Source organism: Letharia columbiana (genome assembly GCF_014066305.1).
Source record: "Letharia columbiana isolate WasteWater2 chromosome Unknown Sc0000003_s0, whole genome shotgun sequence".
Lineage (NCBI taxonomy): Eukaryota > Fungi > Ascomycota > Lecanoromycetes > Lecanorales > Parmeliaceae > Letharia > Letharia columbiana.
Genome location: NW_023501039.1, coordinates 587569 through 609684, shown reverse-complemented (window position 1 = coordinate 609684; position 22116 = coordinate 587569). Strand labels below are relative to the sequence as shown.

The following is a 22116-nucleotide window of genomic DNA, read 5'->3' as shown; positions in this document are numbered from 1 at the left end:
CACTTGGCAGCTGCATCTTTCACGCCCACCCTTTTCTTGGCAATTCTGGGGAAGGCGCGAAGGCGCTAAAATTAAGACAGCGACGGTAACTTCACTTTCAACGCTCATCCTCGGACTCTACACCCACCAAACACCAAATATGCATAAGTATAACCCACTCACCGCTGTCTTCTCTTGACACCGGCCCTTTCTCCCCCCCCCCAAATACTCTCCGAACATGTCGAACAACCAGCCCCCTCAGGGATCTGGCCCACGCGTCACACATGGCTACACGGCCGCGAGACCTCTGTTTCTCTCTCTGGCGAAGCTCTTCATGCTGGGCTTCTTGCCACTCCTACGCGCTGCTCCTCAGCGAAGGGGCCCTTTTACCGTGTTTGCAGAAGATGAGGAACCTCCTATGTCACCAGACAAGCCTACTCTATGGATCTATCTCGCTGTTGCTATTGCTTTAGTGCTTCTCGGCGGAGCCTTTGCAGGTCTCACCATTGCATTGATGGGTCAGGTAAGTTACAATGCTATAGCGGACTAGGCAGAAGGGTGCAACAGCTGATCAAGTGCAGGATGAAATATACCTACAGGTCATCAAGACGTCTGGCGAAGGGTCTGAAAGGAACCATGCTGCCAAGGTACTACGGTTGCTGGAGAGAGGGAAACATTGGGTTCTGGTGACACTTCTGCTGGGCAATGTCATCACAAACGAGACTCTGCCTATTGTGCTGGATCGCTCCCTTGGTGGTGGATGGCCTGCTGTGTTGGGCAGTACGGTCCTTATTGGTGAGGAGTGCTAAAGATAGCTTCTCTGGATTATACCTGACAGGCTCATAGTCATCTTCGGCGAGGTCATCCCTCAATCGATCTGCGTCCGCTACGGTCTCCCGATAGGAGCATGGATGTCACCTCTAGTGCTCATACTGATGTACATTCTATCGCCCGTTGCATGGCCTACAGCGAAGCTCCTTGACAGACTCTTGGGAGAGGATCACGGTACGACGTATAAAAAGGCTGGACTAAAGACACTCGTGACTCTGCATAAGAGTCTTGGCGCGGACGGCGAGCAACTCAACTCGGACGAGGTCACCATCATCAGCGCGGTTCTGGATCTCAAGGCGAAGTCCGTCGGCAGTATCATGACCCCGATGGAGGACACGTTCACGCTGTCTGCAGATACCGTTCTCAACGAGAAGACCATGGAATTCATCCTTGGTGCTGGTTTCTCTAGAATCCCCATCCACGCACCGGACAATCAAAAGAACTTCGTCGGAATGCTCCTGGTTAAGATACTCATCACTTATGATCCTGAAGATGCGAAACTCGTGAGGGACTTTGCTTTGGCTACGCTGCCGGAAACAAGGGCCGAGACGAGCTGCTTGGACATTGTCAATTTCTTTCAAGAGGGAAAATCGCACATGGTTCTTGTCTCGGAATTTCCCGGAGAGGACCATGGCGCCTTAGGTGTTGTGACACTAGAAGATGTCATTGAGGAGCTTATTGGCGAGTATGTGCATTATCCTTCGATTACCTGAGTCCACTACTGACCGACATACAGAGAAATTATCGATGAGTCTGACGTTTATATTGACGTGCAAAAAGGCCTCCGTCGTATGAACCCAGCACCCAAATCGAGAGTGCCTAAGGGCCAAGTCATCACTGATGTGGAGGACAACTTGGCCGACCGTGAGGAGGCCCTGATCGACCTCGGTGAGGACAAGAAAGACCCGCACCAAGCCATGCGTCGCCATGCAACAAGCTCCGATACTCACGCTCACGAAGCCAATGGGCGTCCCGAGGATCTACGACGTCACTCAAGTACAGCCTATACATCTGATCGAGAAGGTGGCCAGAAGAAACCAAAGCCTCAAATACGCGACCACTTGAAGCATTTGGGCCCCTCCAATCTTGCCAGCCGGCCTAGACAGACTCGATACAACACGGTAAAGATCAAGCCAGGATCTGGCACGCTCGGCGACGCCATGTCCAAAGCCTCAGACAATTCCGATACCACCCCTCGTAATTCCATAGCCGCTCAGGGAGCGGTTGGCGCCGGCCTACTCAGCTCTGCTGGTAAAGATGCGAAGGACGGCGTTCTCGCTGTAGCTGCCGGCTACGGCAGCATCCCCCTTGGAGCATCCCCACCAAGTCCCAACAAGTCCCGCAGAGGCTTAGCTGCCCTTGCTGAAAACGGCGATCGTGAGCGTGAAGAAGATAGCCCGGGCGAAAACAGAACAGGATCGAAGCACAGATCCCGAGTCAATTCGGAAAGCACACTCGGGTCAATGCATTCGGGGACGAAGTCACCGCCGAAAACAAAGAGAGGCGCTGCACGCTCGGGTAGTATCACCGAACAAATTGTTGACGCAGGGGGGATTAAAAAGACGGTGCTGGAGATGACGAGTAGTTCTGATAGCGGAGAGGGGGGCGCTCAGGTCCAAGGAGACGAGCCGTCGGATGTACCTGATGGCAGGAAAGAGAATACCCCGGCTGCCGAGTCAAAGAAAAAGAAACGGCGGAGGAAGACGAGGAAGGGTGGAAGCGTGGATAATGAGGATACGCCGTTGTTGGGCAATGGGCACTGAGCTCCAGGATTTGCTAAAAAGAACAATCTTGTAGATGGCTGGTGTTTCTACTGGACTGCATGGTTGCTAGGCACACGGAAAAGCGAAGCATTGCACTTGTACATTACAACCCGGAAGGCTTTCACCGTAGTTCCGTAAGTAAGCTCCCCAAGAGCTTCGAGGACGAAGCGGAAGGTCCAAACATAATCACACCAACATTCCACCATGGGACATGGCCGGAAACACAGAGACCCAGAACGAGTGCACTTTTGCGAGATCGAAGCCATGCGAAGCAATCATACCAAGGGTATCGCCTGTCCATCACCAGCGGTGCTGCATAGTTGATCGTGTCACAGCAGAGCCTTCATGTCTAGCACGCAACAGGCGCTGGTACTTTGGAGGGCCGACCCTTCCCGTGGTGGCCATCTGGCGTCTCCACTGGCCGAGCAGCCCCGGGTCTTCGAGGAATACGGCGTTGGCCTGCCACCCTCCTGCCTTCCCCCCCCCGCCCCCCAAACAATGACCCCAAACAGATCATTCCCCTAAGCCCAACCCGAATCACTACCGGCAGTCATGTTCTCAGTGTGAGCTGGGGGCGGAAGTGGAGGCGGAGGAAGGTCGTGTCTCGCGGTTGGTGTTCCCATCGGACTGTGACCGTACGTCGGTGGTGGCGGCACTGGTTGCGATAGGGGTCATCACTACTCGCTTGTTAGCGTTCTCCGCCTGCGAGAATCTTTCAGACCCTCATCAATTCTCAGTATTGCATCTAGGAAGCGTCAGCATGTTGGGGATCATTGCACTTATGGGCGTGTGGCGTACCGTGCCAGGTGAGATCTTCGCCAAGATCCCAATTGACGCACAAGTGATCGAGAGATTCTGGCTCGGCCGTGCTGATGTTGGAATGGAAACATGTTACATGCTGCCAGGTGCTGCAGCGGTCGCAGTATACTGTATTGCCGTCATCCCCATCAGAGTCACATATACACTTGATGGTGTACCCCTCGACATTTTCATTCAAGAGGCCGTCAACTGGCTCCACCCACGAACACTGTTCACAGTAGAAGCCTCCCGGCGGGTTGTTGCCGTTCGCAGTCCCAACACAGCTTCGGTGTTGCCAGGCTTTGCAATCACCACACTGTATAAGCCACGCTCTGATTTTTCTTGCGGAAGGTGCATAATGCAGGTTGTTTCCAAGCAGCCCCAAGTCATCGTGCGTCCCGCAAATACATCTTATCATTTCCTCTCCAGATCTTAGGGCCTCAAATTCTGCTTCGCCTTGGCTATCCTGGTTTTCTGCTCGTTGGCGACATCTGATACGAACCCGGCGAAACTGTCTCGGCTCGTCATCACTCTCGGGCTCTTCTTCTCGCCGTCTCTTCAGACATGGCCGTTTGATTGGTAAATCGGTCTTTGGTACAACAGGAGCCACATCTGCGATGGTCTCTACTATCCGCTGATACCAGAGACCACACCCATTGCTACTGGCAGTAAGCACCCGGAGTCACAGTCCTAGGTAGACGCCTCACCACTTCACTCGTGCGTCAGACGCCTCCCCAGTATCAAGCAAACAGGCTGGGCAGGAATTCTGTGCGCGTGCGGCATTGAATTCCATGCTCATGTCATAATGCTGGCCCGGGAGAAAGCAGCGATTGAAAGCAATGAAGCTGCTGTCGACATCCTTGTTGCTGAAATTTGCCCGCAGAACGTATTCCTTCCGCTTGATCTTACGATGCCCCGGAAGTTGTCGAAAGCGTGCTTCGAGAACGGACTCCAAAACCTTGAAGGTCAGCTCGATATGCCATATACCGCAACTTCACGTGACCAACCTCCCAAGAGTCAATGAACTCCAAATGGAACGGCGTGACTCGACCAAGAGCATCTTCAAGCATGACGGGGTCTTGTGTCCAAGTTCGGTTCAATTGAGCTGGAATACAGGCTTGTAGAGATACAATTGCGTTGCAGGTCATCGAATTGATTCTCCTATGAATAGTTTCTAGGGTCAAGCCCGTCCATTTTGGTATGAGTGAAGCAACTTAGTATCTAGACTCACAGAAGTTCAGTCCCCAGATTCCTGAAGTAGTCGCTGTAGCCACGGATTAATGAACTGCAAGCTACCTGATTCAAGATTTCGCATACACGTCGATTCTTGAACCCAGCGCCTTAGACTCCAACGCTGCTGCTTGTATTAGAGTATTGTTTTCCTGCAAGCGGGTGTTTATATCCACGAGGAGCGAGGTTTGCGTTGCTGAAGAGCTCGCATGAGCTAGATCAGATTGCTTCAGTCGCTTATGCATGCCCTCATCGTTCAACATCGTAAGCTTACTGTTCTCATCAGCTCGGGGAACGCAAGACTTAGGGAGTGCCTAAATCCACTCACGTGCCAGCTGTAGCCAAGAGCATGTTTAGCGACAAGTAATGCGCAGTGACCTCTGCCCTGAACTTCGCCAAGTCATCCTTTTCCGAGACATGCCACCGGAACTTCGCAGTGGTGTCCCTGAACAGGTTTCCCGTGCCTCCTTTACGCAAGGATCTCTGATATCTCTTCATCCTATTCTGAAAGTCTTCGATGCATTTGCGGCACTGCTCCGCGCAGCTTTTCGCGTCCTTGCGTAGGCCACTCAATTCCATCGACTGCGCGCAAGACTGAAGCAGCAATTCGACTTCCAGCAACGCATGGTCCAGGCTCCATAGCTCGCGTATGACAGCCTGGTATTCCGCCGGTGACCCACGGCTCTCGTCGAGACACTTGACGAGGTCTTTGATGAGGCAGCTGACCGAGACTATGTCACCGACGGAGCCAAATGTGATAGGCATTGTTTACAGATTGTTTCTTGACCATTGTCGAGACGTTGTAGGAAAGATTGACTATGACGCATGTCGTTCTGACAAGGCTACCGAAATGTAGTAGTGGTGGGGGGATGCACGCAAGCTTCATGCATGCTTACGCCATAAGGTTGGCCAACCGTGGCGTAGAAACGCCACGACTGGGTCAACGTCTCTATAAAGATAAAGAAGGAGGGCAGGATAACTCAAGGCGAAAGGGAGACACTCTGAGGTAGAGGTAAGAATCGACTCAGAGAGATGATGAGAAGAAGCCTGAGGCTGTCGAAGTTGATGATCTCCAAGCATTTAGATGCTGTTTATAGCAATAACTCCTGCCTGTCTTTCTCACGTCTTAGCTACACCTATCTGTAGCAATTCCCTGGACGATTTCGTTGCATGGAAGGAACGCTGTGTATGTTAGACAGCTCTCTGTTCCCCTGTCACGGCGAGCTTCTATTCCTAGACAAAGCACAAATTGTCCCTTTCATCACAGGGATAACACTCGCGAGTGCTCCTCTTCCTGCGTGGAGTAGCAGAGCGCTGAGCAACTGTCATTACTTTGCTCTGCTTTAACTGTTTTGACCGATACGGAGTAGGTGCCTACTTCCCAAAGGAAGCGGGAAAGAAAAAGCCGCACACGCCAAGCAATCCTTCACCTCTACCAACGAAATAAACCTCAATACCCTCTTCAAAGCTAATACTTGCCATAAGAGCTGTTCTTTATACAATATCTGTAATTCCAGAGCAAAATCTTCTGATAGGACCTTTCGTTGGCAAATTTTAGATTAGTTAGGGCTTTTTACCGCAGAAATAAAAAGCACCGCAACACAGTACCAGGCAAGGAACGAACCTAATACGAACTAAATACCCCAACCACACCACTTCCCAAAGGAAGGTTTGAGACTTTTCAGGGATGTTCCCTCGCTCATAAAGCACCTAAACTTCTAAATATCGGGTAGAAGCTTTGGAGATTAGCCTGGTATCGGGTTCAGTCTACAGGTATCTACAGTCTACAGATTACAGTGCATGTCCGTCTTGTACTCAATTGCCTTCGTCCTTTTTGCTGGAATATCTCTCCATCTTCAGAGAAAGACGATATTGCAGAAGGCATTCTCGGTTGCAGTATGACCGCGTTGCTTCTTGAACATTCTATTTTCACCTAATTCCAAGCCCCTTCATCCGCGTTGCCGCTCTGATATTGGTCCCATGTGCTAAAATCCTTCGGGCAGTCCGCAGCATCAAATCGCCATGCTTCGCCTCTTTGCACCCAAAGAGTGCTTCTCAGGCATCTCAGCCCTTGTTTCACATTCTAATTTTCGTCCAAGTGCGCCTGCTTACAATGATCTCTTTATTGTCTCCCACTTCTACACACTCTCGTGCAATCGCGTGAGGGAATCGGACATATCTTGATTTCCCTTTCATCTGCCGTTGGCTGTTTCTGTTCTCTACACCCTACCGATGCTGCCACAACTAGCCGGCCACCTTCTCTTCTTCCTCGCAACCACCTCTCTCCTACCATCCACAGCTTCTGCTGATACGGCAAACTGGCTGTTCCCAGCTTATGTGCAAAATGCCCCTCCGATCACGTTGGAAAGCCAAGACACAATGGATGCATCTTGGACGAGCGAGTTCGTGGCGCCCGTGCTCGTCATGTTCTGCCAGACCGGTAATGACGGCGATTTTTCTATCAGTAAGTCGTCTTTTCAAGCTCACTTGTCCTAAAGCCTAACACTCCCATTCTCATTACCATGGCTGAAGAAGCAAGACTTCGAATCCCCCATACCTGTACTGCCGAACGGATCCTATGCAATCCCCCTCAATTCGGTGCAGGACACCGACTCAGGATGTCACCTGAATCTGAATGAGACAAACGGGCCCCTCATGGGCACCGCCAATAGCTCCAATAGTGGAAATTTTCTCGTCAACGTGCAGTGCGTCTTTTCAGACCCCCCCTCCCCCGTTTTCAACGCCTAACAGAGCCTGAGTTTGCAAGACAAGTGACTGCTTCAAAGGGTATATGCTGACTTGGAACTACCGCAGATCTGATCGTTCGGCAACTACATGGTCGACGTCAATCGCGGCAGCTACCACATCCTCCTCCATATCGACATCGACATCGACACCCACTACAATATCAGCTTCCACATCCTCTTCGTCGTCAGGAACACCAAGTGCGGCAGCTGCAACAGCAACGGGCAAGTCAGCCAGCCCGCAGCCAAACAACGGTCTCAGCAGCGGGGCAAAAGCAGGCATAGGTGTCGGAGTTTCCCTGGGCGTCCTCGCGCTCATATCAGCTGGCCTGCTCCTCTGGGCGCGAGCACGCAGGAAGCAGCGACAGATTCCGCCTCCAAAATCGCAAAAGCAAGAATATGCTGGAACTTATGCCAGCGAAGTGGACGGCAACCATATACCTTCGGAAATGGATGGAAGAAACTTGCAGGAAGAAAAGGACGGTTTCCCCATCGCAAGGAGGCAGACCGCTGGAGAGTTGGAAGCGGATCCGGCACGATAACGCCAACGTATATATTCGCAATTTGAGACGGTCTCGTAAATATAACCTCGACTACCCTCCAGTGTCCCCCTGTTTCGGGGGCAGTTGCTCCGACTGTCAGCCGCCGCATTCCGGTATCGAGCCGTGACTGTGCAGACTTTGACGTCGGAAGCTAGAGATCTATCCATCCTCAAAAGCATCATCGTCATCGTTTGCAACTTCGGTGGCCTTGTCGCTAAACTGGGGACTTGAGATCTGGGTTTAATACCGCGAAAAGATACGCGTTTGGAGGATCTGGTCGGACGCCTTCAAGGGTGCCACAACCCGCTCCATCGCCGAGTGACGATCTGAGCCATTATCGACTGCATTTCGGATCTCAGATGGCTCAAACACGGGGCTTCCAGGGTGTATATTGGAAGGTAGGAAGGAAGTCGCTCATGTCAATTGTGGAACAGGAACAGTGGTAAATGCTCTAATTCTACGCTAGCGGACAGCGACAGATAGATGCAAAGCCAGTGAAACACCAGGGAGGAAACATGTACCACACGTGCCACATACGCACACCACTCATTGAAACATTCAAACATTACCTAATCAAAATCAGCAAAGCGCATGATGAATGCTTCTTTCACAACATACCAATCACAACCATGAACCGGAGCCGTCCATCCCTTCCCCCCTTGCCGTTCCCACCGCTATCTCCACCGCCATCATACCCACATAACGCATCGTCTAACACCATAGTGGAACTCTTCCAACCCCAGCTCTGACTGAAATTGAATGAATCTGGGGCGCTCTCGTATACACTCAACATCCTACCACCCTTACTTGGGCTGTAGATCTTGAAATACGTCTTAATCGTTGAGCGACCATCGACGTATGTCGGCAGAGTTGGGACACTGTGGTTAGTATTGCAAGCTTCCCTGTTGCCAGCAGCTTCGTCATTGTCGTCGGAATCGTTCAGGTTTGGAGCGCTGTTGTATGGTAAAGACAAACTGAGAGGACTAGGCGTCTGTGAGGACTTGGTAACAGAAGAGTCATCGCGGCTGCCACCACGGAGCAGATTGCTAAGTGTCGCCGCTCGCGAAGGTTGTCCGGGCGCGACCAAAGTGCTGTCCGGATCGGTACCTGAATTACTGGCGTCCTCATCCAGTGATTCGCCTCGTGAACGACGGCGATTGCGGTTGCGGCGCATTAGCATCTCGACTTGTCCGATGCGTTCGTCCACGCTGTTCGTATGACGGTGATGGATATCTTCGGAGCCTTCCTTTTCCTTAGCGCGGTGCAGGTAGACGCCAAGCTGAGTGTTCTTTGTGGTTTCGACTTTTTGGATGTACACATTCCAGAGACTGCCAGCATACCAGACTGTGCGAGAGTAAACACGTTTCTTTTCCTTGAGATTGCGGGGATTGGGAAACTCGGCTGCGAAGCGGAAGGGTGGGTAGTTGGTGTAAGAGATTGGAGGGATTGGTTCATTTCGGTCAGCTGTTGTTGGGCGCTCGTTTGCTGATGCTGTGAAGTCTGATGCCCACTGCACATCCACTGGGTCAATGGAGGCGGAGAGTCGTGAGATATAAGGCCGATTAGTGCTTGGCGTTGCATACAGCGAAGTATCTGGATTCGCGCCCGTTACGGAAGTCGAGTCGACGTTAGGAATCCAGAACTTTCGAGGTCTTCCATTGCCGTCCCAGCTACCTGACTCCATTTCATCATCATCCTCTTGGTCATCGTAAAAATCAGTATCGCGCTCCTTGCCTTTCCCATTAGTGGCCTCACTAGCGTCTCCTTGCAGATGGGCGGCCTCCTGAACTTCCTCGGATTCTTTGCTCAATCCCAGTACCTCATCGAGCTCAGGCGCGTTGACGATCCTCTGTCGAAGTTCCATCTGCATCCATAAAGCATCGTTGATCACCTTTTCAGGCATAAGCGGCAATCCAAGGACATCTCGCTGACTACGAATTTTCTGCAATTGTTCGAAGCTCAAATGCACGTAATGGATACCTTCGTCAAGGAGGACCAGCAAAGCGGCGATATCCGGATTGGTGTAAAGCGCAAGCCATGAATCATAGGCCTCAGGGATATGCCTGCTAGCAACGGCTGAGTTTTTGCGATACACAGTGTCGAACCGGATAGCTGAGAAGCTCATAGTATCGGGTGGTGCACGTTTGTGGGTTCCATTGGGCTCAATAAGGCCTGCTTCAATAGCTCGTAACTTCAATTTTCGATCCAGGACTCTCTTTGCAAGCACCCACCGTTCCCATTCTCCAGGTACGAAGAAGCCGTCGCCACCAATAATCTCTCTTGCGATCTCACCAGAAACTCCATCCCAATACCTCACTGGCATCTCCCAGCCTTCGCGGCAAAGCATGGCTTTGGCTGTGGCCAAGATTCGATCTCCATTTTTGCCATAATAGTTGTTGGTGACCAATTTGATTAAAGAACCTATCTTAGCCGGTGACATCTGACGCAAGATCGACGTGACGCTGGCGTCGACCAAGTCAGCCATTTCTAACCAACAACCAGTAGCAAACAGGCCAACGGCCTCCTTGTCCTCTTCCATAGCAACATTGCAGCCATAGAGTCTTTTCAGCGCCAGCTCGAAGGCAGCTTGCGTAATGTTAGAATCGATATCATCAGGGTGGAGGGCTATCTCTTTTGACGAGCTTTCAAACCATGGCTCTGAGAGAGCGGATGAAAAAAAGGGTGCCCGATCGAGCAGTAGCCGGTGTAGAGCATATCGAGTACCAAAAGCATGAATTGCAATATCTGAGTGTTTCCCACCTAGCAAACCCCGATTGTAGAGGTGGTTCGGCAAAGGGGCTGTCTCAGCAGAAGATGCTCTGGTGTATGCGGTTCCACTAGCTGTTCTTATGTACGAGGAATGTCTTGATACTATCGGAGTGACCTCGGGCGCAGCGAAGAGACGTGTCAATGCTGTAGGCGTACTTGTCCCCCTCCTCTCAGCCGATGTAGTACCCTCGACTTGGACAGAAGGGTCATCCACATCCTTCTCTGCTCTTGGGATTCTGCTCTTTATAGCTGTCGGTAGGTTCTCATTCTGATAATGAACCGACCTCCTGCTTGAGCCAGAAGTAGGAACAGTGAGGGTTGACAATGGATGGGTAGGGTGGACCGGCGATGGGGAGCTCATGGACGCTTGTGCTGTATTGGCAGATACAGACGAGGTCGGAGGCCCTGAGGAGAAGATTGATCGATTGGGCGTATTGAACAACGAGGGCTGATTAATTGAAGGCGTGGGGGTAACGACGTGGGTGGGATTGGTGACATGTGTTGGAGATGCAAGATCCAGTTCCGGAGCGGAATTGGGGTGATATCTTGGTGGAGGGCGTGGAGAGAAGATGGATCCGTCAGCTGGGCGAGGTGAAGGTGTGTTCCTGGTAGGTGGAGATGCTGGGAATGTCCAGGTAGGGAGTTGAGCATGAGAGAGGCGGTTGGAAGGGGAGGAAATGTTTAGATCAGCGAGGAGGCCATGGAGGGCATGTGACGGGATATCTCCCTCATCTGCTGACTCTCCAGGCTGCATACTTGGATCTCTCATCAACGAGCTCTTCAAGGCAAGCCGTTGTACTGACTGCCTTTTGATGAAGGTCTCTTAAATACGAGTAAAGAGTCGGAAGCTTTGAGTCAAAGGATAAAGTTTGAATTCTATTGCTAACGGCAGATGGAAGAGAGGTGGCCTGGGGGTGGGGGTGGGGGTGAAAGGTGAAAGGTGGTGTGACGTTGGGCCTTCGAAATCACCATCACCGGATCGTCGTTTCGGGGGCCCGTTAGAGAAGCGGCAGCTTGCCTCAATCTGCCCTAATGTGCCCTAACCACTCCGTCATCCTTGCGGGTCTACAGGTAAGGTTACCTTCAAGCGGGTCTGCACAGGTACTAGAACCTTCCTCTGGTAGGTAATCCATCGCATCAAAACTCATCGAAGAAAGTCAGTTGAAAAGCATAGTCGTTCATATCATTATCATTTACCAAGAATGCACAAATACAGAAATCGAATGATTTTACCTTTCTCACAAAGTCAAAAACATGGATTCGCGTGACTGTCGTACCACATTACAGTGAATTCTTTGATTCTATTACTGTTGGTCTCTTGACTGTCCTCTCTCTTAGAGTGTGATTTCTCATCTTTGCTTACTGCCATCGTCTTGACTCCACAGCGTTTAGAAGGTCCTCGAGCACCAAAAGCTGCTAGATCCAATGTCAGGTCTAGCTGGACGCAGCGTCGTGAGGTTTCATTTTGGATCTCAAGATGCAGCTCTCTGCTAACCATTCTCGAACTCGCGGCCGAGGACTTCCAGCTTTCAAATCTTTACTAAGCAATGGCAGCGGCGGACTCGTTTGCATCATCTATTTGTGATTGCCTACATAAAGGCAAGCAATAATATGATCAATGAATTCAACATTTCATAAAGCAATGCTGTTCTCTCTCACGGTATGACTCCTTTCACTCCTCACGCAGATTCACCCTTTTGACATCCTTAGCCATTGACGCTCGGGTTCGTCGTCCACGTTCTTGGCCAGGTTAGCGCATCTCTATTACTGGAGTAAAGGTCCAGACAGTCCTTTCGAATACTCAAAAATTCCTCAGGATGTCCGATGCCGAATACATCCGATTACCACAACTTTACGACTCAGACAATTCGCTCATTCCAAGGTGTCTACGGCTCGAACTTCAATGAGACGATTACGTTCTGTGACTTGGAAATCAAGAGCTTCGAGCTCAATGACTGGAGGATCATCCCAGTGCTCGCCCAAAGCGCTGACTCCGGACAATCACCATACAATGAGAAAGGCGCGATGCTGACAGGCGGGACTTATCTGGCGCCCAATGGCTCGGTAGTTTGGAAGGGTTTTGGCTTCAGTGCAAATGGGCTATATGATTGTGCATTCGCGTTGAGTGGGAATGGGAGTGAGGTGGGTAAATCACCTTGCTTGTGAGGCGGTGAGAGGAGGGCGCCACAATTGCTGACGCACACTAGGCTGATGGATACTATACTTTCCTGGACCAGTTCAATGCGAGCACAACAGCTGGCGAGACTGCCCTTGGTTGTTATACTATGAACGGGAGCCAACGAGAGAGGAATGTTCTTTGGCTTATCGGGACTACAAGTGTGGCGCTGCGTGGACTTCATAGGACTGATTTTGCCACGAAAGGTGGGGGGTGGGGGAAAGCAGAAGAGGAAATACCTTCCAAAAGGTGAGGTCTCATTGTCGCAATCCAAGGTATATGGAGCATACTGCTTAGAGTGTTGGGTACCGCTCCCGGGGGTTCTTACCCGCATTCCAGGCGTCGCCAGCCTATCTTATCTGCCCCATCTTTCGTCATACCCGGGTCCATCTGGTCGCGGGCCGCGGGCCGATGACGATATTGCTCAAAATGTCAATAATAAAAATATCTTCTTTACTCCCACGATTTCTCTCCAAGCGCATTATCCTATATTAGGATTCACGTTGAAACCTATCCATTAATTCCGCTTCACCAGATACACAACACACCTCACCATGCCAGACCACCACAACATTCACGAGTCCATAGACCAGGACTTTTCCCACCAGAACATCGAGAATGGAGCAGCGAAGGGCATAAGCTACTATACTCCAGCGCAACAGCCACCAGCTGGCACAGCCTCGGATCCCCAACCTGATGGCTCCCATCCTCCAAAGCTCTTTCAACCCTTGAAGTTGCGAGGCGTGACTTTGCAGAATCGCATCATGGTCAGTGTCCGGCCCAGAATATGGCAAGAGACGACTGACGAGTTCCTTAGCTCTCCCCATTGTGTCAGTACTCCGCAGAGAACGGCCATCACACCGCCTGGCACTTCACCCACCTGGGCGGTATAATTCAACGAGGGCCGGGGCTGGCGATGGTCGAGTCTACATCAGTAACAGCAGAAGGCAGAATCACACCCGAAGACTCAGGCCTCTGGCTAGACTCGCAGATGGAACTCTTGAAAAAGATCGTTGAGTTTGCTCACAGTCAAGGCCAAAACATTGGAATTCAGCTTGGTCATGCTGGAAGAAAAGCATCGACCGTGGCACCTTGGCTGAGCTCGGGGGCCGTTGCTACGAAAGAGGTCAATGGCTGGCCTGACGACTGTTATGCGCCCAGTGCCATTCCTTATAGCGAGAAGCTGCCGTTCCCAAAAGAGATGACAATAGATGACATTGAGGACGTGAAGAAGGCTTTTGTGGCCTCTGTCAAGCGGGCTGTTGCTTGCGGCTTTGACGTGATTGAGATCCACAATGCACAGTAAGTCTTCCCAATCGGAGACGAAATTTATCAAGAGCTTTGGACTCACTATACGCTAGCGGCTACCTCCTCCACTCCTTCGTCTCCCCAGCCAGCAACAAGCGCACAGATTCGTACGGCGGCAGCTTCGAAAACCGCACCCGTCTCACACGCGAAATAGTCGAACTTACTCGCGCCAACATTCCCAAGGAGATGCCACTATTCTTACGGATTTCCGCTACCGACTGGCTCGAGGAAGAAAAAGACATGGAGGGCTGGACGGTCGAAGACACCGTCAAACTTGCCGGAATCGTAGCAGACATGGGAGTCGACCTCCTGGACGTGAGCAGTGGCGGGAACCACCCCAGACAAAAAGTCCAGACGGGTCCCGGATATCAGGCGCCGTTTGCCAAAGCGGTCAAGGAGGAACTGGGCGACAGAGTGGCTGTTGGCACTGTCGGGACTATTACTAGTGGCAAACAGGCACAGGAACTGCTTGAGGGGGGCCTCGATCTGGCGATTGTGGGCCGCATGTTCCAGAAGAACCCGGGGTTGGTGTGGACCTTTGCGGAAGAACTGGGCGTGCAGGTCAACGTGGCCAACCAGATTCGCTGGGGGTTTGGTGGAAGGCCGGGTGCGCCGAAGAAGGGAAAGATGTAGACAATGTGGTGGTGCGGAGCTGTATATGAGCGACGAATGTCACGATGCATATAAATATCGATGATTTTTGGATAGAAGTATAATGAACCAGGCAGCTTGAAACAGGACTGACTCCGTTCAATCTGGTTAGGACATGATATGCTGCATATGTATGTGCCGTTAATTCATGTACATGATATGAAAACTAGCGTATATACGAGTACCGACAAGACCAGACAGGGAAATGCCAAACCATGAACCTCTATCAAGCATCGTACCACATAGCGTATACAAGTGATCAAAGGAGCCCCTCAGCAATTCCATCCCAGCAATGAGGAAGACCTCAGCGAAGCGAAAAGCAGATTTCTCACCACCCTTCAATCGGCTTGATCCTCACGGTCAGGCCGTTCTTGGGTTTTGCCGTGATCGATCCCTTTATCACAAGCTTGAAATCTTCATCTGCAATCTTAACCTCAAACCTTCCCACCACGGCAGCCATAAGACATGCAAACTCCGCTTTGGCAAAAGCTTGTCCGATGCAGCTCCTGGGTCCATGCAAAAACGTCAAAAAAGCGTAGTTGCTCTCCGCGCCGCCTGAGTTGGCTTTGCCGGGGCCCATCCATCGGTCCGGGTTGAATTTGTCGGCGTCGGGACCCCAAAGCGAAGTAGCCGTATTGACGGCCCATGGCGATAACAGGATCTTAGTTCCTTTGGGAACGTATTGGCCAAGGATACTGGTGTCGCGACCGGCTTCTCGAATGGTGCCTGGCACAGGAGAGTAGACTCTCAAGACCTCGTTGCAGACGGCGTGGAGGTAGTGGCATTGATCTAGAGAAGCAGCAGTGACGGTCTCTGTGTCGTCAATGGGTGGCAAATTGGCTCGTATCTCCTCACGGAGACGTGTTTGGACTTCGGGGTGTAGACACAGCAGGTAGAAGGCCCAGGTCATCGCCGAGGCTGTTGTTTCGTGGCCGGCAGCAAGGAAAGTCATCATTTGGTTGACGAGGTCTTCCTCGGTGAAACCACCAGATTCGAGAGCTACGGAAAGGATGTCGGCATCAACTCGTTTCTGTTTCTGGTCAAGCTTTTCTTTCTTTTCGCGAATAAGCTCACGGCAGACTTCCTTGATTGTGTTGGATGACTCTACTATTTTGTTGTTGTGCGCCACTGGCAAAGCACGCAGAAACCATTGAGGTAGGAACAGACCCAAGAGAGCCATTGTCCGCTGCTGGCGGCTCGGTGAGAAGACGCTCCGGTATGTAACATTAATTTTGGTGTCCGGGTTGTCAATTGCATCGAAATCATGGCCCATTCCAGCAACGCCAATAATGTCGAGGGTCGCACGGCTGAACCAGCCTGAAATATCAACCATGGCGGCGTTGTCGATGCTTTTGACTGACTCTTTGCCCTCTTTTCGTGCCACTGACATCAACCCGTTGACTAGCTTAATGGACTTCTCCCAAAAGACTGGGTACAAATCCTTGACATGACGGTAGGCAAAAGCTGGCATGAGATTTTTGCGTTGTCTCTGTGTCAAGATATCAGCACTGTCGGCTAAGCTACGCGAAAACGCCCTACCTTGTGCTCGTCGCCTTCAGCTAGGAGAAGACCAATGCCCAATACTCTGCCCAAACCATTCCTCAGTTGTTGCGGTTTGATGAAGTCGTAACTCTTGGTCGTGAGAACTTCGCTCAATGCTTGGGGGCTTGTTAGGAGCAGCCTTCCTTGATTGAGAATAGTTGTGTAATATATCAATCCTTCGTTGGGAACATTTTTGATCCAATCCCTATGTGGCTCGCCAGTCGGCTCTGCTGATATTCTCTTGAGTTGTCCATTGAAAAACGAGCCACCCTGCAATCCAATCTCAGCTGGGGACATCATGAGGGTGTGGATGGGCACCCACTTTGGGCTGAGGCAAATGCCTGATTGGACTGAACAGCTTCGGGTATAGGATAGCTTCCCATAATAAGCCAAGTAGGATTTGTATTGTCTCTAGAACCAGAAAAGTCTTGACATAAGATGCGGAGATGGAGTATTGAGGCGCATTGTGTACGAGGACGAATGAGCCTGCGACAGAGCTCAGACCGATTGGCAACCAAGGCAAATCCATTGTATAAGTTTCGAAAGATCGAGAGTATTGAGTGTCAACCAGGGTTGGTGATCAGGATCAAGACCAATTACCTTATATAAGACGTTACGTAAGGTGTTGGTGATGGAAAAGTGCATCAATAACGATCTTTGATATCAGAGATCAAGCAAGCTACCGCAACTCAGACATGCCGAAAGAAAGTCACCAATCACAAGTGTCTGATGCAGAGTAAGGATGGCTACGCTATAAGATTATAAGATGATATATTCGGATTGCAAAAAAGCAAAGCCAAATGTTGTAAGAAAGGAAGAAGACACCCATCAATTATAAAGTAAGTACTCTCGTACCTACCTTAATTTTGTGGTTGCCTTCAACGTCACGCGAACGGGACGGAAGGTCGGCAAATTCTTGCCCCGACGCTATCGGCCAACAATTTAATCCCCCGTCCCCGGGCTCCGTCCCTAAAGTAAGCTCGTAACGAGTAACGACATTTTATGTTTGGGTGTCATGTTTTGGTTTTTATCAATACAACATATTTCCACCCACCCATATCATCCATGTAGCTAAATGCGTACCAGGCTTTTAGTGAGGATCAATCTAGGCACGTACCGTTTCTGGAGCATGCCATAGGGTTTCCATGAATTGGCTTTGCGATCTAACTTCGCTGCTTCGACTCGTTAAATAGGAGGCTCAGAAGTCATGAAATCGGAATTCGATACCTACTCATGTTTATACATTTGTTAGAGAGAGCGATTCTGGCTTCGACGCAACGGCATGGATGGTCTCAGAATCCTCCTTTTGAGCATTCTCTTTATGGCAGTCTGACTTGATCCAACCCTGTAGTCCTTCTTCTCAAATGAGTAGCAAAACTTGCACTTCTACTTCCTCCTCCCGAGCACATCGCACGCTGACGTCAATCAGTCACTTTGTCTCAACCTCAGACAGAGATATGGCTTCAGGCCATCCAGAAGACGCCCAGTCCCCTCTGACAAACTCACCACAGATCGCAAGACAAGCTCTGTTGAGGGTTTAGGCCCTGAGTATGCCTTGCCGACGCGCTCCGCTAATGGCTACGAACGAACAACGCTAACAGTGACGTACGAGTGGGAAGGGCAGGAAGTCGAGGAGCTCCTCAGAGTCAGCGCAGAAAAGCTATACCGAGTCTTGTGGCCTCGGAAAGCACCGCCTGTCAATTAGCTCCGCTGCCACCCACCTACGCACTCATTAATTCCTTCGCTCTCGAGTACGAGCGGCCAGAATATCCCTGATCGAATCGTTCCTAAGTGGTGACATCGATATATCATATGGCGAAGAGGATCGCGATCTCTTCATTCGAGTATTGCGCTGGGATCAACAAAGGCTCGATCGTGATGTAGCTACACGCATTATTGAACTACGTGCGCCGAAAAACATGAAAGTCGCTTGCTACGATTGCAGCCACAGCTTTTAGCTTTAAAAGCCCACTCGAGAATGCATACGGATGGGCCGCTCTGGTGTTGGACTCGGAGCTTAGGGCAGATTTCTGTCTTTTTTTGCTTGCCAAGTCTTGCGCCCTTTAGCATTTTGATAGCCTGCTGTTGGGGTGATGTTATTCGAAACGTTAAAAAGTCTCTTTCTCGCCTCGGGATACCTTGTACTCCTCTTCCTTCCTTGCCATTCTTCTCCAACAAGTTTCACGAATGAGACCAACAGTGAAGCTCCAGTAGGGACCAAACAAACCAATCGTACTCGAGCCGACGCCCCAAAATGAGGCTGATTCTTGGACAAGTAGATTGAAACTCTTTCCATAGTAACGTTTAAGCGTTAGATGCTTAAGTACAAAGGTGTGAACAGAGCATGCTTCCCTTGGAATCTCCTATGTACTTCTTTACCATTATATGTACCACCATATGTCCTTTTTTCATAGAGTGATTCTGCGACTTTGTCCCAGAAGACAATTTTAAATTATTTTGCGTGATTGGTATCATGGCTTACACCAAATTTCTATCCGTCTATGTATTCTTGATCATTGGACGACGAGCTTGTGCTACACCTGTTCCTCAAGGCGACCTAGAGTCTCTCTATGCGCCTCCACCTAATCCCACTTGGACACCCGCCTCAGAAACCACACTTCAGCCGTCGCCAACAAGTACCATCGCACCGCCTGAAGATTTATCAGGTACTGATGACGAACCCGTTGCAAATACTGCGCTCTCAAGAAAGTTCGTAGACAGTCGTTGCACGCCCCAACAGCAGGCCATTATCGAGAATGCATGGTACGAAGCAAGTTTGCTTGACGATGCCTCAACGAAATATGTACCGAATGGCGCATTTTCCACCGCGTATATCAACCATTTTGGAGCAAACGTTGCAGACACTGGTAGCTGGTTGCCCTGGGATCAAAATTATCGGAAAATCATTGGAGACAACCTGAATAGGCGGCATGCTCTCGAGACTGACAATGCTCCCTCAAACGCCTACCTCTACTATTACTGCTACGATTGGAGAAACAACTGCCCCCCGGGTAGAGTAGGCTATTCAAATACTAAGGCAGGATTGTGGTGGTACAATCATTATATAACCTGGTGCCCGCTGTTTTTCAGGACACCCACGATCGGACAGGTTATCAACGAGGTTACCAAATTGCCAGACTCAGCGAAGGAGAAGAACATCCTGGAACCCTTTTACTATACCAGCGCTGCGTCAATGGTGAGCAATCTTCAAGAGTATCAAATAAGTTTATCCCCTGCACTGTGATTTGAATGATGCTTACTGATGCCCGGTTCCTCCTTCTGTGCCTGACTCTCTCTAAAATTGTTCCCGTACAAAGTAGCCGGTTGAGACTATAAGTAATTTCAACGGGAAGACTGCTAATCCCACATCTCCAGTATCACGAGACCTGGCACATGCGGTACACGATTTCCAATCCAATGATCGAGGATTATAATCCAGGCTATTGGCCCCAGGGTTCCTGGGATTTGGCTGCAACGAAAGGCGCATACTGGACATCGCTCAATGGTTAGTACCTCGGCAGTCTGAGTACGCTAGAAAAGTGAGCCATTCATTGACCACATTCTTCTAGCCGACTCTTACGTCTGTTCCAACTTGGGTGAGTTATGCGGTCTGCACCCCTGTCTACGTGGAGCGGAATCATCCTCCCTCTAATACACCTGTTTCTTGCCTTACTGGCAGAACGGTTCCAATTGTCAAGTCCAGACGCGAATTCAGATACTGACAGCTGTGCCCTGTCAGCTATATACTTATGGGATCTCTTCAGGTTGGCCACGGCTCCCCTTCCTAGGAACGTGTACGAGCAACGAAGCGGTTTCACATCTTCGTACTCTGGAATCACCTTTACCTATGACGATTCCAATGCAACTGAGGAATCTTTTCCGGCCAGTTTCGTCGATCCAAGTGATCCTAATGATCCAAACGCTGCACCCGATCCGAAGCTTTGGACTGCTTTTGAAGGAAAAGCACCAATACCGGTTCCTACGGAAATGTGCGCTATTCATGTCGATGAGTTTCAAGACTGTGCAGACATGTCTTCCAACTTGTTTGCCTTAGTAACCGTGAAGGACAGCGACGGCAATGTCCTCGGCGAAACGACGGTCAATGATACCTATCCTTTGGGAATGCCGATCAACGTCGGAGATACATATGCTTTCTCATTCAACGAGCTCGCATCTACCGCGTTAATGATCACGGGAGAGCATGCTGGTGACTATATTCAATTTACTCTAGGGTCGTTGTCTTGGACGAGTAGGACCACGACAGGAGTTGCCACTTGTAAAAATGGAGGGTGGGACCCTAGGGATGGTCCAATCTGTGCCACTTGTAAAAATGGAGGGTGGGACCCTAGGGATGGTCCAATCTGTGCTGAACGGTACGGGGATCAGAACGCGGTATGTTCCTGCGCTACATCTGGTAGTCGCTCAGCTTTGCAGGGGCTAATGACTTATCCCAATAGGAAAATCAGATCGACTGCCAAGTCCCGTGTTCGGCCTTCATGTGAGTTCCAGCGAGGTACCCAGAATTACAACATTCGAAAGAAGTCGGATTTCACTCCAGCCTCAGTGCAATTACATTAAATCAGTGCGTTCCTCTAAGTGACGTGAGACTTCATCTGTAAACATCATTATTGGTGGTGAGCTTCATCAAATCTTGAGGAAAGACGGGTTCGTGAACCTCAAGGAGAAGGTCGAAGGTTGCAGAAGATGTAAGCAGACCTTTGTAACGAGAAATAATACTTTCTGCAATGTTGAAGCTTGTACGACAGCCCTCTAAAGTTCTATACAAGATCTGCATGACTAGCGTAAAATTCCTGTATCCAAAATGGGGGACGTAATTTTACAATCCAAAACAAATAACAAATACAAAAGATAAAATGCTGTACAAAATGGGGGACGTAATTTTACAATCCGGCAAAATTTGGTGTGCCGACATGTCAAACCCATTTTCTCTTACCACCATACACGTAAACAACCTGCGAACACTTTGCACACTGACACAACCTCTTCCTCACCAAAAACGATATTCAAGTCTTTGCATCTGAATCACAATCATCGAGCAGCCACCTCCCCCACAATCAACCAGACACCCGTCCTGTCCGCCTCGAAACCACCCCCCACAATGCCCTCCCGCTCCAATCCCAACACACCCACCTCCCTCAAGCCCAAAACAGCGCGCACCCTCAAAAGTAAGCGGCAGCAGACCCAGCGCCTCGCCAAAAACAAAATCACAAAGCCCACACCGCGCACGAGCCAAGCAATCAGGAAAGCAGCGCCGTTGTCGAGAAAGAAGGCCAAAAAGGTGGAGAAGAAAGTTGGATATGCGAAGAAGAGGGCAATGGAGGAGGCGGGGGAGGTGGAGATGAAGGATGTCGCGGGGTTTGATGGGAAGGTTGGGAGATCGGACACGGCGGTGGGGGAAAGGAGAAGCGATGCGGATATGGAGGTGGATGGGGTGGAGTGAGCTGTGGATAGCAGGTCGAAGACATTGAGAGCGGATTTGCTGCGGTGCCGTGCTACGTTACGGCGCATCTGAGGTCTACACGCACGCATCAGGCTGAGGGTGTTGGGCCCGCTAGACACACGGAGAGGTTGCGCGCATCATGGAGTCTCACGGAAAGCTCTGACACGGTGAGGAGACTTTCAATCCAAATCTAAGCCTAGGCTGATATCGATTCAGACCAGTTGCGGTATATACTGCATGTGATGACTGCATAGTTTCGATTCTCGCGCCCAGTGCGCATCGTGTTCTCATCAGGGCAAATAACTGCCTTGCCTGTCCTCTG

The 22116-nt window shown here is 50.5% G+C and overlaps 10 protein-coding genes across 10 annotated transcripts; 6 read left to right on the top strand and 4 right to left on the bottom strand.

The window, feature by feature from the left end:
- Positions 1 to 217: 217 nt before the first annotated feature.
- Positions 218 to 2573, top strand: HO173_001662 (uncharacterized protein; the record flags this gene model as incomplete). Its single annotated transcript, XM_037303599.1, has 4 exons — positions 218 to 502; positions 561 to 774; positions 826 to 1495; positions 1547 to 2573. The coding sequence occupies 4 exons, from the start codon at positions 218 to 220 to the stop codon at positions 2571 to 2573; spliced, it is 2196 nt and encodes a 731-aa protein (XP_037169321.1).
- Positions 2574 to 3250: 677 nt separating this feature from the next.
- Positions 3251 to 4441, bottom strand: HO173_001661 (uncharacterized protein; the record flags this gene model as incomplete). Its single annotated transcript, XM_037303598.1, has 4 exons — positions 3251 to 3318; positions 3372 to 4030; positions 4079 to 4329; positions 4379 to 4441. The coding sequence occupies 4 exons, from the start codon at positions 4439 to 4441 to the stop codon at positions 3251 to 3253; spliced, it is 1041 nt and encodes a 346-aa protein (XP_037169320.1).
- Positions 4442 to 4598: 157 nt separating this feature from the next.
- On the bottom strand, positions 4599 to 5366 carry HO173_001660 (uncharacterized protein; the record flags this gene model as incomplete). Its single annotated transcript, XM_037303597.1, has 3 exons — positions 4599 to 4635; positions 4689 to 4874; positions 4930 to 5366. The coding sequence occupies 3 exons, from the start codon at positions 5364 to 5366 to the stop codon at positions 4599 to 4601; spliced, it is 660 nt and encodes a 219-aa protein (XP_037169319.1).
- A 1467-nt stretch (positions 5367 to 6833) lies between these two features.
- Positions 6834 to 7887, top strand: HO173_001659 (uncharacterized protein; the record flags this gene model as incomplete). Its single annotated transcript, XM_037303596.1, has 3 exons — positions 6834 to 7065; positions 7141 to 7306; positions 7416 to 7887. The coding sequence occupies 3 exons, from the start codon at positions 6834 to 6836 to the stop codon at positions 7885 to 7887; spliced, it is 870 nt and encodes a 289-aa protein (XP_037169318.1).
- A 558-nt stretch (positions 7888 to 8445) lies between these two features.
- On the bottom strand, positions 8446 to 11425 carry HO173_001658 (uncharacterized protein; the record flags this gene model as incomplete). Its single annotated transcript, XM_037303595.1, has 2 exons — positions 8446 to 8456; positions 8506 to 11425. 2 exons carry the CDS (start codon positions 11423 to 11425, stop codon positions 8446 to 8448), a joined length of 2931 nt encoding a protein of 976 aa, XP_037169317.1.
- A 1055-nt stretch (positions 11426 to 12480) lies between these two features.
- On the top strand, positions 12481 to 13085 carry HO173_001657 (uncharacterized protein; the record flags this gene model as incomplete). Its single annotated transcript, XM_037303594.1, has 2 exons — positions 12481 to 12798; positions 12864 to 13085. 2 exons carry the CDS (start codon positions 12481 to 12483, stop codon positions 13083 to 13085), a joined length of 540 nt encoding a protein of 179 aa, XP_037169316.1.
- A 301-nt stretch (positions 13086 to 13386) lies between these two features.
- HO173_001656 (uncharacterized protein) lies at positions 13387 to 14773 on the top strand (the record flags this gene model as incomplete). Its single annotated transcript, XM_037303593.1, has 3 exons — positions 13387 to 13599; positions 13650 to 14134; positions 14194 to 14773. 3 exons carry the CDS (start codon positions 13387 to 13389, stop codon positions 14771 to 14773), a joined length of 1278 nt encoding a protein of 425 aa, XP_037169315.1.
- A 346-nt stretch (positions 14774 to 15119) lies between these two features.
- Positions 15120 to 16862, bottom strand: HO173_001655 (uncharacterized protein; the record flags this gene model as incomplete). The annotated part of the gene is made up of 3 exons (XM_037303592.1): positions 15120 to 16280; positions 16331 to 16603; positions 16656 to 16862. 3 exons carry the CDS (start codon positions 16860 to 16862, stop codon positions 15120 to 15122), a joined length of 1641 nt encoding a protein of 546 aa, XP_037169314.1.
- Positions 16863 to 18806: 1944 nt separating this feature from the next.
- On the top strand, positions 18807 to 20835 carry HO173_001654 (uncharacterized protein; the record flags this gene model as incomplete). Its single annotated transcript, XM_037303591.1, has 5 exons — positions 18807 to 19529; positions 19709 to 19838; positions 19903 to 19929; positions 20073 to 20725; positions 20791 to 20835. 5 exons carry the CDS (start codon positions 18807 to 18809, stop codon positions 20833 to 20835), a joined length of 1578 nt encoding a protein of 525 aa, XP_037169313.1.
- Positions 20836 to 21452: 617 nt separating this feature from the next.
- HO173_001653 (uncharacterized protein) lies at positions 21453 to 21794 on the top strand (the record flags this gene model as incomplete). Its single annotated transcript, XM_037303590.1, has 1 exon — positions 21453 to 21794. One exon carries the CDS (start codon positions 21453 to 21455, stop codon positions 21792 to 21794), a length of 342 nt encoding a protein of 113 aa, XP_037169312.1.
- Positions 21795 to 22116: the final 322 nt, after the last annotated feature.